Source organism: Bufo bufo, chromosome 2 (genome assembly GCF_905171765.1).
Source record: "Bufo bufo chromosome 2, aBufBuf1.1, whole genome shotgun sequence".
Lineage (NCBI taxonomy): Eukaryota > Metazoa > Chordata > Amphibia > Anura > Bufonidae > Bufo > Bufo bufo.
In genome coordinates, this window is record NC_053390.1 from 648,324,314 (window position 1) to 648,340,565 (window position 16,252).

The following is a 16,252-nucleotide window of genomic DNA, read 5'->3' on the forward strand; positions in this document are numbered from 1 at the left end:
GGCAACGCGTACACCATTGGTTAGGAGGCCGGGTCATAAGAGAGACGCATGTGCGTATAATGACGTCACTACGTCGGATCACGCATTTATATGCGAGATGCAGCTGACATGGTTGCCGGGCAACCGGGACGCATCCCCGGCTCTAGTCAGATGTGCAGCTTCTAGTGTGAAGCTGCGTCCACAGTAAAATATGGCATTTACGGCATTCGTTTTTAAAAAGGTGACCTGGATATAATGGCCCTGATATACAGTTGCAAGAAAAAGTATGTGAACCCTTTGGAATGATATGGATTTCTGCACAAATTGGTCATAAAATGTGATCTGATCTTCATCTAAGTCACAACAATAGACAATCACAGTCTGCTTAAACTAATAACACATAAAGAATTAAATGTAACCATGTTTATATTGAACACACCATGTAAACATTCACAGTGCAGGTGGAAGAAGTATGTGAACCCTTGGATTTATTAACTGGTTGAACCTCCTTTGGCAGCAATAACTTCAACCAAACCTTTCCTGTAGTTGCAGATCAGACGTGCACAACGGTCAGGAGTAATTCTTCACCATTCCTCTTTACAGAACTGTTTCTGTTCAGCAATATTCTTGGGATGTCTGGTGTGAATCGCTCTCTTGAGGTCATGCCACAGCATCTCAATCGGGTTGAGGTCAGGACTCTGACTGGGCCACTCCAGAAGGCGTATTTCCTTCTGTTTAAGCCATTCTGTTGTTGATTTACTTCTATGCTTTGGGTCGTTGTCCTATTGCAACACCCATCTTCTGTGGAGCTTCAGCTGGTGGACAGATGGCCTTAAGTTCTCCTGCAAAATGTCTTGATAAACTTGGGAATTCATTTTTCCTTCGATGATAGCAATCCGTCCAGGCCCTGACGCAGCAAAGCAGCCCCAAACCATGATGCCCCCACCACCATACTTCACAGTTGGGATGAGGTTTTGATGTTGGTGTGCTGTGCCTCTTTTTCTCCACACATAGTGTTGTGTGTTTCTTCCAAACAACTCAACTTTGGTTTCATCTGTCCACAGAATATTTTGCCAGTACTGTTGTGGAACATCCAGGTGCTCTTGTGCAAACTGTAAACGTGTAAAATGTTTTTTTTTGGACAGCAGTGGCTTCCTCTGTGGTAGGATCCCATGAAATCCATTTTTGTTTAGTGTTTTACGTATCGTAGATTCGCTAACAGGGATGTGAGCATATGCCAGAGACTTTTGCAAGTCTTAAGTTGACACTCTAGGATTCTTCTTCACCTCATTGAGCAGTCTGCGCTGTGCTCTAGCAGTCATCTTTACAGGAAGGTCACTCCTAGGGAGAGTAGCAGCAGTGCTGAACTTTCTCCATTTATAGACAATTTGTTCTACCATGGACTGATGAACAGCAAGGCTTTTGGAGACACTTTTATAACCCTTTTCTTTCCATGCAAGTCAACAATTCTTAATCGTAGGTCTTCTGAGAGCTCTTTTGTACGAGGCATCATTCACATCAGGCAATGCTTCTTGTAAAAAAGCAAACCCAGAACTGGTGTGTGTTTTTTATAGGGCAGGGCAGCTGTAACCATCACCTCCAATCTCATCTCATTGATTGGACTCCAGTTGGCTGACACCTCACTCCAATTAGCTCTTTGAGATGTCATTAGTTTACGGGTTCACATACTTTTTCCACATGCACTGTGAATGTTTACATGGTGTGTTCAATAAAAACATGGTAACATTTAATTATTTGTGTTATTAGTTTAAGCAGACTGTGATTGTCTATTGTTGTGACTTGATGAAGATTAGATCACATTTTATGACCAATTTGTGCAGAATATCCATATGATTCCAAAGGGTTCACATACTTTTTCTTGAAACTGTATGAGGTGTGACTATCAGAGAGGAAAAGGCTTATTTTGGGCACCATATATTTTATGTACTGTCCTGTTCCTCTCCCTCTTTCCCCTCCCTTTGTCATCAGATATGTCAATAACACGATATCTCTTTAAGAGACTGTCCATATAATGAATATATAGACAGTCTCTTAAAGAGATATTGTGTTATTGACATATCTGATGACAAAGGGAGGGGAAAGAGGGAGAGGAACGGGACAGTACACACAATGATAGTGTGATCAATAGCAAAAAAATAAATTCGGTACTTAATGTTCAGACCAGAGTATGCTTTTAAGTACGGATAATAGGTCTAAATAAAACAGCTAAAGTTGAGCTGCTCGTTTAGGCCCATGGGTGAGACCGTATGCAAGTGGGGGATCTCACTTGCTCTATGCCCATGGCCCTAATACACCTTGGGTTACCTTGATGACACTCATGAACATGTCTGGACACAGCCATGTCCCTTTTGTTCTCAATGTCACCAAGGTGTTCCCCCGAATGCCTGCACAATTCCCATCAGGTCTTCCCAATATATTCCTTGCAGCACTCACAGGTAATCTTATAGATTACGCCCTGGGTACGACCGTTAATATCTTTAATTGGGAATGTCCGTTGCAAGTTGGTGCTGTAAAAGGACTTGCCGGTTTGTATGATGTTGCAGGCTATGCAGCCACTACGCTTAAAACTGTCAATTGGTCTACGGTATAGCCATGTTCCTTGTTGGGGAGCTGGCGTGAAATGACTGAACAAGCAGATCCTTAAGACTGTTACCCTTTCTAAATGTTATCTGCGGGTACTCATGTATAACTTCACTGATTTCAGGGTCCATGAGAAGAATGGGCCAATGTTTCTCAAGGATCCCCCTTGTACGGTCTGTACAGAGATATGTGCCAGCCATATATAGTCAATGGACATTTGGCAAGTGGTTAAAGAGAAAAAACTGTCACCACAAAATGCAGTGAAATCTGCAGGCAATATGTTATAGAGCAGGAGGAGCTGAGCAGATTGATGCATAGCTTTGTGGGAAAAGATCCAGTAAACCTTTAAGTTATATATTGTATATTTCTGCTTTTAGTTTAGTACAGGAGGGCGGGGGCATCCTGTCAGTGACTAACAGCTATCTCTGTATACACACTTACACATAGAATGCTATCATTGATTATAGCCAAATGGGTCATCACAAGCTCAGAATGAGCAGAGATTTAAATGTATTAAACTTTTATTGAATCTTGTCCCACAAAACTATATAATCCATCTGCTCGGATTGCACAGCATTTTGTAGTGACAGGTTCTGTTTAACATCATTGTAGAATCATAGAATACATAACTGTGCACGTCCTGCAATAAGTCCCAGTAGAGGTCACTCAACAATGGAATGTCTATAGGCCAATATAGTTTTTATATAACGACAAAGCCAGAGTGGATTACAAAGAGACTTATATAGAGCCTGGCAAAAGTTATAACCACTTTGTGTTTTTCCTGTTTTGTTGCACTTACAACCTGGAATTAAAATGGATTTTAATTTAGATTTTATGGAATGGAACTGACAAAATAGTCCAAATTGTTACACTGGAAACAAAAATATACCTTATTTATACAATACATAAATAAAAACTGAAAAATCTAAAAATATAGTCTGGTCCAACCAGTTAATTTCCAAAATGACATAATTAGTTGAGTATGGTCCCAAACTATGAACACCCCATGCAGCTCCATTAAATCCATTTTATAACAAAATGGAAAGAACACGGCACAACTACAGTACAAACCTGACAACATAAGGCCGCCCACCAAAACTAAAACTGAGCAAAGAGGGTATTATTTAGAGTCAACAAAGACACGAATGAGAACACTGAACACTATATGCATTATTCTACACAGAAAGGAGCTTTATGGAAGACTGACAAAAAATGCTTATAGAAAAACATAAGAAAGTTGATTTGGAATTTCCCATACAGCATGTGGCAGACTCCCTATACACATGGAAGGTTTTCGGCCAGATGAGACTAAAATTTTACTTTACATTTAAAATGCCTTGGAATGGCCTAGTCATATTACAGATTTCAACCTAACTGAGAATATGTAAAACACAAATAAAACAGAAAGTCAGTCCTGCGTCTCAACACGGACAGTTACTTGCGCTGCTGCTGGTCCCGGGTTCGTGTGGTAGGTTTCACACTGGCAAAGTCAAGTTCATAGGTTTTGGAACCGCGCTGCTGGGAGCTATGTATTCCGGTCACAGGTGGATGATACAAGGGTGTCAGCCCCTCTCCTCGACAACCAAAGGATATGGTCCTCCCAGACCTCCTCCTCTACAGGGTTTAAGGGGATAGGCAAGATAGTGAAGCACCCTTGAGAAAGTTGTTCTAAAAGGTTTTATTCTACTTACAACAGGTCAGTAGACAAAAGGCATAAAAATACAAGATGATCGTCACGTTCCTGCCCGACCCGGGTTTCGCTACCTCGCTTCTTCAAGGGCGATGACTGAGCATGCTCACAAACGAGCCCTATAAATAGCCCAGCCCTCTCATTATTATTCAAGCGGGTGTGGTTCCCATCCGTATAGGACATTTTCAAAATAACAGTTTTACAACATATAACATAAAATCACACTGATGCAATCATTTTTAAAATACAAACATAAGAATATAAAATTATACACGGGAGTGGATTGTTACTCCCTATTGCCAATTTGTGTAAAAACCCTTTCGGGTTACCGCTGTTCTCAATAGTCAATATATACATTCAGCCTCTTAATAAGAATCTATCCCCCACTTAATCCTCTCTTGTCCAAGAGAGGATTAAGTGGGGGATAGATTCTTATTAAGAGGCTGAATGTATATATTGACTATTGAGAACAGCGGTAACCCGAAAGGGTTTTTACACAAATTGGCAATAGGGAGTAACAATCCACTCCCGTGTATAATTTTATATTCTTATGTTTGTATTTTAAAAATGATTGCATCAGTGTGATTTTATGTTATATGTTGTAAAACTGTTATTTTGAAAATGTCCTATACGGATGGGAACCACACCCGCTTGAATAATAATGAGAGGGCTGGGCTATTTATAGGGCTCGTTTGTGAGCATGCTCAGTCATCGCCCTTGAAGAAGCGAGGTAGCGAAACCCGGGTCGGGCAGGAACGTGACGATCATCTTGTATTTTTATGCCTTTTGTCTACTGACCTGTTGTAAGTAGAATAAAACCTTTTAGAACAACTTTCTCAAGGGTGCTTCACTATCTTGCCTATCCCCTTAAACCCTGTAGAGGAGGAGGTCTGGGAGGACCATATCCTTTGGTTGTCGAGGAGAGGGGCTGACACCCTTGTATCATCCACCTGTGACCGGAATACATAGCTCCCAGCAGCGCGGTTCCAAAACCTATGAACTTAACTGAGAATATGTGTCCTAACTTGAAGACTGCTGTACCACAATGCAATTTATCTAACTTGGAGGACTTGACAGTTTTCTTGGAGGAATGGTCAAAAATCCAAGTGTCTAGATGCTAAGCTAACAGAGGCATAATCAAGAGACCTGTACCCGTAAATGCAGCAAATGGTGGCTCCACAAAGGACTTTCAGGGAGTGAATTATCTATGCACATTACAGTTCTCTGTTGTTTTTTGTCATAATTATGGTTTGTGTCACAGTAAAAAAAAATGTTTTACACATTCAAAGTGGTAGGCATGTTGTGTAAATCAAATAGCATTCCTTCAAAATCCATTTTTATTCCAGGTTGTGACTAAACAGGAAAAACACCAAGGGGGGCGATTACTTTCACAAGGCACTGTATTTTTATCTCTTTTTTGATCTATTCCTGGTTTTACCGTAGTAGAATCTGCAGAAATCTCTTACAGTACAACGGTAACAAAAGCAACGGCTTCAACGTTATCTATTAATTATCAAAATATTGATATCACAACAATTAGCACAGCAGATGTAAGAATAGTCTCCAGTGAGCGCTAAGAAGAATTTCCATGGAAGTGATAATGATAAGAATCGCACCGTCGACCTATCCAGACACCCTGCAGATACACATTTACCATCCACCCTCTATCAGCACAACACATTACCCCAATGCAAGTTCTTTCTGGGCTCTTATAAAGGACCACATGTTCAAAAATGGACTTTTACTTCTAAGGCAAGGCCAGATAAATTCCACTGACATTTTTGCCACAAATCTGCAGCAAATCCATGGCAAAACCTGTATGCATTTCATGCAGATTTGCCACGCATTTCACCCTATGCCACTAAAGTTTTGGCAATTCATGGTGAAAATCTGCAACATAATGCACAATTTGCAGCACGCTCATAATTCCATGTGGATGGGGCTTTCAAAACACCATCCACATATACGGCACTGTAAACTACTCCAGATTCACAACACAAATCCATAGAAATTCTACCATTTCTGGACCTAGCCTAATGAAACCATAGCTGGAGGAGTCACACAAAGAGAACCTGATGCTACTCTCGACATGTTTATTTTAGTAAATACTTGTATTCCTCGTAAAAATATTAAAGAATATATTCTTAGAATTCTGTGTTGTCCTATTTCTCTGTTATTCCTTCTAGAAATGTATAAATATGTTAACAAGTGGGAGACATTGGCAAGTCAGCACTAATTGGACGCTGTCAGATTACTGGGGGGATCTGACTCTCAGCACCTCTTCTGATTAGCTCTTTGAAGGGGCTAGTGTGCTTGTGCAAGCACTGCTGTCTCTATCGTTTACATGGGTACATCTACCCGCATGTGGTTTATTTCCTATTGCAACTTTGTACTATTCCCTTGAATATGACTAAGCTGCAATACCCTGCACTGTCACTACTGGTCGGACACAGGTAAACAATGAAGAGGCCGCAGCACTTTCATGATCACGTCAGATCCTACAAACAGCTGATCAGAAGGGGTACCAAGAATCAAACTCTTATCTAAGGGATATTGTAGGCCTATCCTGAGGATAAGCCATCCATACTGGGGTCCTGGGTTTGAATCTGACTAAGGACAAAATTTTTGCATGGAGTTAGTATGTTCTCCTCGTGTTTGCATGGGTTTCCCCTGGGTACTCCGGTTTCCTCCCACAGTCCAAAGACATACTGATAGGGAACTTAGATTGTGCGCTCCATTGGGGACAGCTTGATGCTAATGTCTGTAAAGCGCTGCGGAATATGTCAGTGCTATATAAGTAAAACAGGATGGGTGCTATACACTGGCTATAAAAGCGACCATGTAAATAGCCCCACTGACTTCATTTGGTTCTAAAATGGCCATGTGACAGTTGTGTGAATGTAGCCTTAATAATCAGACATACAGTATGTCCAGCAGGACCATATATATATATATATATATATATATATATATATATATTATCCTGGAGAAAACAAACAGGAAAGGAGGAAGCCATTATGTCGCAAGAGTCATGGTCTAAAAGATTTTATCATCTATGAGAGATATACAAAAGTGTGGGCACCCTAAACTTTTGCAAACCACTAAATGTGCAGTACAGTTACAGAGAATATTTGCAAACTATTCCTTTCATACAATGTAAACGACTAAATGCATGACTGGCATTGTATAAGAAAGATGTACTGTTAGAAAAATATATCATTGCCAGAGGAATACTGTCTCCTGCCTCCCACAGCGCTTCTCAAAGAAAAGGAGCAAAAAAAAAAAAAACTCCAGAGAAATAATTCCATATGTAAGTTCTTTAAACAACACCAAGCTGTAGTATTCCGGCATGTCCTGAAGTGCACTCATCTCACCCTACGATCGTGGATGAAACATAAATAATGAACACACATTGGAGTCAGAGGTACTCTCGCATGCCAGCAGCAATATAACAAGCCTCAGTACAGTCAAAAGTTGAGCTCAGCATCAAATAAAGTGACCACATATTGCTTCAACAAGACAGACACAGATCAGTTCTGCCTGCTCCAAGATATAGATTACCACGTTTTTTTCCAGACTCATAAAAGTAAAACAGTTTTAGGACAGGGTACAAGGAAATAAAGGGCCTTAGCACATCATTTTAACTTGGCAACATCAAGCCGATCAGGTAGCACAGTCAAAACATCACAGACCGGTGACTAGTCTTTACTATACATTGCAAGAAACCGACAAATCAGAATAATTCACATGATTTTCCAAGTATATAAATCATTTTAATCATCTGCATATCCCAGCAAGTTTAGCCAAATAGTCTAAGACAAAACACGGAAATAGTTACACTGCAATTAGATCCTTACTTACAGGAGATATCTGAGATAATTAAAATGAAAAGTAATTTGAATAATTATTCCTTCATCGATCTGTCACCAGCCCATGTACAATGTCAGTGCATGACTGCCAGTGAAACTGGGTGTGGTGACATCATCACGTTACCCGATCAGCATGCTGATGTCACCTCTGTAATAACTGGAAGGGAACTGGAGGGACATCTAGAAATTAATACCTCTCTCTTAATAAAACAAGTGCTGGAGCTTATATTTCATTTGGTTTTAATATTTTATAATGCTCCATATTAGATTTTTTTATTTTAATTTGAAGTTTCAAACCAGAGCCAGTAAGGGAAAATGTTAACGCTATTATTATTAGAAATCTCTGATCATAAGCTGAACTTTCTACCTTCTGGAAATACAGGAAAAGAGCTCAGGGCTCAGTCATCAAAGCAATGCCTAGTAGCACCTACCACCTCTAAATATTCAGGGAGGAATATTTATTCATTACATTCAATCATTTATTTAAAGGGTAAAAGTCATTTTATAAGACTTCTGACATCGTATGGTGGCATATCTTTAGTTCCATTTCAGTCTGTGGAAGTCCAAGTCCTTAGACCTGACCAGTTCAACAAAAACGGTACATATCATTTGCTAAAAAAACGTGCCCAGTGGTAGAACTTTGTATGAACTGTATGAAGTGCGTATCAAGTACAGAGCCTCTATATGGCAGCCCATTGAGAAGTGACAAGTGCCATTAAACTGTACCTTCATTTGAAAAAAAAGTTGCATAATGGTTGTGCTTCTTTGTACAGTCATAACTGTGAAGGAATGTGTATTTTTTGGGCTTCCCTAAAATATTTTTTTTTTAGCAATAGTATTCCCCATTTCAGCTGCACAGCTAGATGCATTTCTCTCAGAAGCAGGGGGTGTCTCCCTTCTGTGGAATCTGCCAGGACTGTAATGCTATATCGTCATTTCCATTACTTTCAACTATGTTTGTTTTTAACTCTGAGAACAGATAATGAGGGGAAAATTCTCATTACAGACACACTGGATACTTCTATAATTTTCAAAAGCTGTGAAGAAGCAGTTCTTTTATCATGCTCAGGATCTCAGATAGCTCTGACATCTTCTGAGTGTCTGTTACTAGGAATGGATCTTGCCTGACAGCAGGCAGTGGACTGCAAATTAGGTGAAAGTGAGACCCAAGTGGGCATGACTTTACAACTTTTTTCAGATGGATGTAGGTATATTTCTTAAATTAAGTGATTTAGAAATTTGTTAGGCACACCATTCTATAGTAAACGAAATTGTGTGAAAGTACAATTACTATTTAAGATTTGGCAGAAAACTCTGAATGAAGGAATGCCTTCCCCTATTTGTTCAAGCAATCGGTGGGAGTTACAAGACCTGGACTACTGCACTGGTGGAAAATTCTACATCTACCAGAGCGCCTAGTATATGACATAATGGGTAAATTATCTGATCAAACTGAACCCAGGATAACTTGATTAGCCTAAGCTCTTCCACTATATATATATATATATATATATATATATATATATATATATATATACAGTACAGACCAAAAGTTTGGACACACCTTCTCATTCAAAGAGTTTTCTTTATTTTCATGACTATGAAAATTGTAGATTCACACTGAAGGCATCAAAACTATGAATTAACACATGTGGAATTATATACATAACAAACAAGTGTGAAACAACTGAAAATATGTCATATTCTAGGTTCTTCAAAGTAGCCACCTTTTGCTTTGATTACTGCTTTGCACACTCTTGGCATTCTCTTGATGAGCTTCAAGAGGTAGTCCCCTGAAATGGTTTTCACTTCACAGGTGTGCCCTGTCAGGTTTAATAAGTGGGATTTCTTGCCTTATAAATGGGGTTGGGACCATCAGTGGCGTTGAGGAGAAGTCAGGTGGATACACAGCTGATAGTCCTACTGAATAGACTGTTAGAATTTGTATTATGGCAAGAAAAAAGCAGCTAAGTAAAGAAAAACGAGTGGCCATCATTACTTTAAGAAATGAAGGTCAGTCAGTCAGCCGAAAAAATTGGGAAAACTTTGAAAGTAAGGGCTATTTGACCATGAAGGAGAGTGATGGGGTGCTGCGCCAGATAACCTGGTCTCCACAGTCACCGGACCTGAACCCAATCGAGATGGTTTGGGGTGAGCTGGACCGCAGAGTGAAGGCAAAAGGGCCAACAAGTGCTAAGCATCTCTGGGAACTCCTTCAAGACTGTTGGAAGACCATTTCAGGGGACTACCTCTTGAAGCTCATCAAGAGAATGCCAAGAGTGTGCAAAGCAGTAATCAAAGCAAAAGGTGGCTACTTTGAAGAACGTAGAATATGACATATTTTCAGTTGTTTCACACTTGTTTGTTATGTATATAATTCCACATGTGTTAATTCATAGTTTTGATGCCTTCATAGTCATGAAAATAAAGAAAACTCTTTGAATGAGAAGGTGTGTCCAAACTTTTGGTCTGTACTGTATATTTACTCATCTTTATTTACTCATCTGTTAGATTTCTATAAGAATGCTGAGCAATCAGAGAATGACACTTACATCATGCATGGAGTCGAGGAGTTTAGTTAGGTGGAAATATCGCTGCCAGCTCTGTCCAGCACTGTGTGGGCTCTTCATTAATATTTTCCTCAGTTCTTTAATGTAATTCAGTCTCATTTCTTCAAACGCAGCTTGGCATTTAAGTCCTTCTTTAGGAACTAGTTTGAAAAAAATAAAAGGTACAAGTCACTGAGCAAAATGTTAAGTGGTAGATCATATTAAAAGGCATTTTAAGATGGCAAAAATGCATCTCTAAAAAAGATGCAATAACAATATACACATGACAAGTTTATGTTGTCACTTTACCCATGTTTGAAGGGAGCATACAGCAAAATAAGATTTGTAATAAACATTAGTGGCGCAGTGCCAATGAGGGTTAAAAAATAAAATTAACTCACCTCCTCCAATTGATCGCGTAGCTGGCGGTCTCCTGTTCTTTCTTCAGGACCTGTCAAAGGACCTGTGGTGATGTCACTGAGCTCATCACATGGTCCATTACCATGGTGATGGATCATGAGATGTACCATGTGATGAGCACAGTGATGTCACCACAGGTCCTTTGACAGATCCTGAAGAAAGAGCAGGAGACCGTCAGCTACGCGATCAATTGGAGGAGGGGAGTTATTTATTTTTATTTTTTAAACCTCAATTGACCTTCTACTAAGCATTCTGTATTAAAGAATGCTATTATTTTCCCTTATAAACATGTTATAAAGGGAAAATAACACAGTGAATAGACTTTCATCCTAGCAACCATGCGTGAAAATCACACCACATCCGCACTTGCTTGCGATTTTCACGCAGTCCTATTAACTTCTATTGGGCCTGCGTTGCGTGAAAAACGCACAACATAGAGCATGCTGCGATTTTCACGCAACGCACAAGTGATGCGTGAAAATCACCGCTGATGTGCACAGCCCCATAGAAGTGAATGGGTCTGGATTCAGTGCGGGTGCAATGCGTTCACCTCATGCATTGCACCCGCGCAGAAATCTCGCCCATGTGAAAGGGGCCTAAGGGTGAATAGGACAAGGGTTCCAGCCCCTAAGGGGGCTAATAGTAAGAAAAAAAAAAAAAAAACACTAAGGCTACTTTCACACTTGCGGCAGTGTGATCCGGCAAGCAGTTCCGTCGTCGGAACTGCCTTCCGGATCCGCCGTCCTGGATGTCACTGAAAGCATTTGTGAGACGCATCGGGATGTGGATCCTTCTCACAAATGCATTGCAAGAACAAATCCATCTCTCCGCTTGTTATGCGGACAGACGGATCCGTCTTGTATCTTTTTACACATTTTTACTGGTCTGCGTCATCAAAAGGCCCTAGGTTTTAAAACCCTGTCCATTGACAAGGGTATGTTCTACACAATACTCCACATATGTCATAAGGCTCCCGCTAAGGACAAGAAAACTCCTCAAGGTCCCTGTTGTAATCTGCCCAAGGAACCTTTTAATTGCTCCATTAGATATCATTTCGTCAAAGTAAAAGGCCTCATTATGCTTTCTATTTCCCCATCAGAGAGAATATGTGTTAAAAAAAACACGCCATTTTTTAACAAATTTCCCCACTTTCTGTTCTTTGTGTCTTTCAACCTCCCTTCTCTCTAGGGCCAGCAGGTCTTTTAAGTTCTTAAGTATATTCTCCTTTGTGGGGCATGAAGGTTGTAACCAATGCTGTAGTAAACACCTCTTAGTTACCAGACATATCGCATGGAATAGGACCGTCAGTTTCTGTTCTAACCGGCCATCATTCCCCTCCGTCTCCCAGAATTTGAAGAGATAGATTATGGGCGTAAGAGGTATGTCTAATTTCCAGACATCCTGAACGAGAGTTGCAACCTGTCCCCATAATTCTGCAGATTTCGGGCATGTCCAAAGCCCATGAAATAAGTCGGACTTTTGCATCTGACATTTCGGACATTGTGTCAATCTGTCAGGTTTATCTATTGTTGGGGGAAGATTAAAGGCATAAATGGCATTGTGCATGATCCTAAAATGTGTGTCCCTCCAATTCTCATTTATGATGTGGTTTCTCATTGCCCACCAGCCTTTCAATATTTTCTCTTCCACCACCTGATCCTCTAACAATCTAGCCCAGGTCCTGAAAGTCTGTTTAGGCAGCCCATCTCCCAAAACCTCCCTAACTTGGGTGTACAGAAAAGAGATTGACTGCGGGTCCTGTTCCTCTGCGCACTATTCTATCGAAATCGTTCTGTCTGGTTTCCTCTGAAGGGTTTAACAAACAACTGGAAAGGAAATGGTGAACCTGCGCATACTGTATGCTTTGAAAGGGGTTTAACCCATATGTGTCTATGGTTTCTTGACGTGTTAGCCATCTGTTGTCCGTTTGATGCATCAGATGTGCCGCTGTCAGTATCTCCTTATCTCTTCACACTCCAAATAGTTTATTGTTTCTCCCCTGCCAAAAATCAGGGTGTTCCCACAGAGACAAATATTTGGACATTCTCTGACTAAGGCGAAAGAGTTTCCTGATAGCCTTCTCCAAATCAAAATCAGAGTAATGGCTGGTCACCCTTACCCAATCTATTATATGCCTAAATAAGCAGGATAGGTTGTATAACCTAACATCCGGCAAATTTATGCCCCCTTTGATTTTAAGTGCCATGAGCTTTCTGAATCCTATCCGAGGGCGTCTGCCTTTCCACAAGAAGTGAATCATTTCGCTGTGAAGCTTGGTGATATCCGTAGGTTTAATTAATAAAGGCATCGTTTGCATCGGATATAAAAGTTTGGAAAAACTGATCATTTTGATTAAATGTACTCTCCCTAAAAGGGATAAAGGGAGACCCTGCCAACTTCGTAGTTCCTGCGAGATTTTATGGAACAAAGGGGTATAATTTAGTTTATATAATGAATCTGCCGTGTGTCCTAGCCTGATTCCTAGATACTTGATAGTGTGTCTAGCTACTGGTATGCCACATAAGTGCGACCGTCGGATTTCATAGTTGTTTCCCCGTCTGAGGTACATGAGTGCGCATTTTGCCACGTTTATTTTAAAGCCCGAAAAAATGCCAAAATGTTCTATTTTATCTAATATCATCTGAAGTTCTTCAGTGGGTTTCCCTACGAAAAGTAGGATATCATCTGTAAAGAATATTGCCTGTAGCATTTTACGTCCCACTCGGATACCAGTGAACTGCCCTTGTCTATTAAGGTACCGCACCAGGGGTTCCACCTCTATGTTGAACAGGAGGGGGGACAAAGGACACCCCTGTCTGGTGCCTCTATGAAGCTCAAAGGGAGCAGACAGATATCCCGGTGTACTAATTCGAGCTTGAGGTTTGTAATATAATTTCTCGAGATATGTTCAAAAGGGGCCCCGGAAACCCATTCTGTCCAGCACCCGCTTCAGCCACTCCCAATGAATGATATCGAAAGCATTTTCGACATCTAGAGTGACTAGAGCAGGCGCCGAAACCGACCGGACCCCACCGGCCGTTCCATCCATGGTCAACACCCGTCGCACATTCGCAATCACCGATCTCCCTTTTACAAATCCTACCTGATTTGGGCTTATCAGACTGGGTAGTATTTGCGCCAGCCTATTAGCCATAAGCAGACAGTATTTTGACATCTTGATTTAAGCATGCTACGGTTTTATCTTTTGCCTGATCAGTCAAAATGACTGAACTGAAGACATCCTGATGCATCCTGAACGGATTACTCTCCATTCAGAATGCATGGGGATATACCTGATCAGTTCTTTTCCGGTATAGAGCCCCTGTGACGGAACTCTATGCCGGAAAAGAAAAACGCTAGTGTGAAAGTACCCTAAAATATTACGTTTAAATCCCCCCTTTCCCAATTTTACATATAAAATAAATAAACAATAAATAAATAAACATATTACATAGCGCTGCGTCCGAAAAGTCCAAACTATTAAATTATAAAAAAATATCTCCTATGCGGTGAGCGAGAGTGAGAAATAAATGAATAAAAACCACGCGATTTGCCATTTTTTTTGTCACCTTGTCACCCCAAAAAATAGGATAGGACTGTGCTTTCGTCGAACGCTTCATAAAATGCGAAATGAACACTTTTTTTTGGTGTTTTTTTTTTTTGCGTGGTATTGAGTATCACAATACTTTTTTATGGTGACGAAAGCGAATCGAAATTTTGGTATCGAAACAACCCTACGCCGATCTGATCGGCGTAGCGTTGTCACGATACCAAAATTTTGATTCGGTTTTGATTTGGTGACTAAAAATTTAATTTGGCTCCTAAATTTTTCAGTTCAGGAGCCAATGGCTACTAGGTATTTTTTTTAGTCTATAGCACTGCTTCATTGTTAATTCTATTTTTGTTTTAAAGAATGGCATTTCAAAGTTTTTATTCAGATTCTAATGTAAAAATCATGCAAGCATGCAAAAAAAGATACCCTAATGGTTTACTGCTGGCACCCTCTTGAGTACTCAGGTAAGTTTGGTGCTGGGCCCTTGATCTTTATAGAAGTCATATATAGCCAGAGAAAGTACATTTACAGGGTTAAACCCACATAACATGACATCAGTGCCACGGCTTGATACAAATCAATATGCAGATCATATGTACTGCTGGTTTTGCCTGATTCAGCCACCCACACTTTCTGTAAGTGTGTTATTACAGAAGTGGGTTTCTTGAAAAGTAGTCAGATTACAAGTCTATTTAAAAGATAAAAGGTCCTTTATAAGCTTATCGACGCAAAAATAGCCTGAACAAGTTTCATTTAACTTTACCCTTTTCATCCCACCCACAAGTCTCCCAGAGAAAACACTCATTAGCTTTCTCTTTTGATGACACATATTTTTATCCTTTAAGATTTCCAAAATGGCAAAGTATATTGTCCTAATGTTTACTGAAGACTACTAGCAGGCCCCTACACAAATATGAGGGAGCATTGCTCCTGGAGAACAGGGGAAACAACAAGTGAAAGGTAAAGCTCCCCATACATACCAGATAATCATGGGGGCTTGTATCGCATGAACAAGCATAGTTAGATGAGCCTGCATTAAGCCGCTGCCACACATCTCTGGTCAAGGCTTATGAAATGATCTTACGCTGCCCATCAAATACACAATCAACTATCCACCAAAAAAATAAAAATAAATGTATGTGCAAAGTTTCAGAACTGAAACAGACTTCCACTGCTTAGAAGTAGTATTTTTTACTCAGAAACAAGGCAATATTGACACAAATATCCATTGGCAGGCATGTTGCTCTATGCTTAGCTTTAAGCTCAAGGTTCCAAAGCTGAAAGCTCAATTCCATATACTGAAAACTCCAAAAAATTATATATTTTGAGTAAATTCACAATAATTAGATGCTATTGTTAACTTTCTAACCAGTGATAATAAAATACATCAAATTGTAGCTTACTCATCCCAATAAATTTTAAGGGTCACTACTGCAAAAAACATAAAAATTAAAGGGAATCTGTCATCAGAAAAAAATGGGCACAATGCCTTGTAGGACCAGCTCACCTGAATACTTTCACCTAGTGGTCCATTGCTTCATTCTCGACCACCACTTTTAATCAATATGCAAACGAGCAATTAAGTGCACTG

General features: G+C 40.1%; 1 protein-coding gene across 2 annotated transcripts in view; it reads right to left on the minus strand.

The window, feature by feature from the left end:
• NR3C2 (nuclear receptor subfamily 3 group C member 2) overlaps positions 1-16,252 on the minus strand; it is a 368,336-nt gene that overhangs the window by 15,117 nt on the left and 336,967 nt on the right. For both annotated transcript variants that reach the window (XM_040418530.1, XM_040418529.1), the window contains exon 8: positions 10,692-10,849. In XM_040418530.1, coding sequence (XP_040274464.1) covers positions 10,692-10,849 — 158 coding nt within the window. The remainder of the gene's footprint in view (positions 1-10,691; positions 10,850-16,252) is intronic.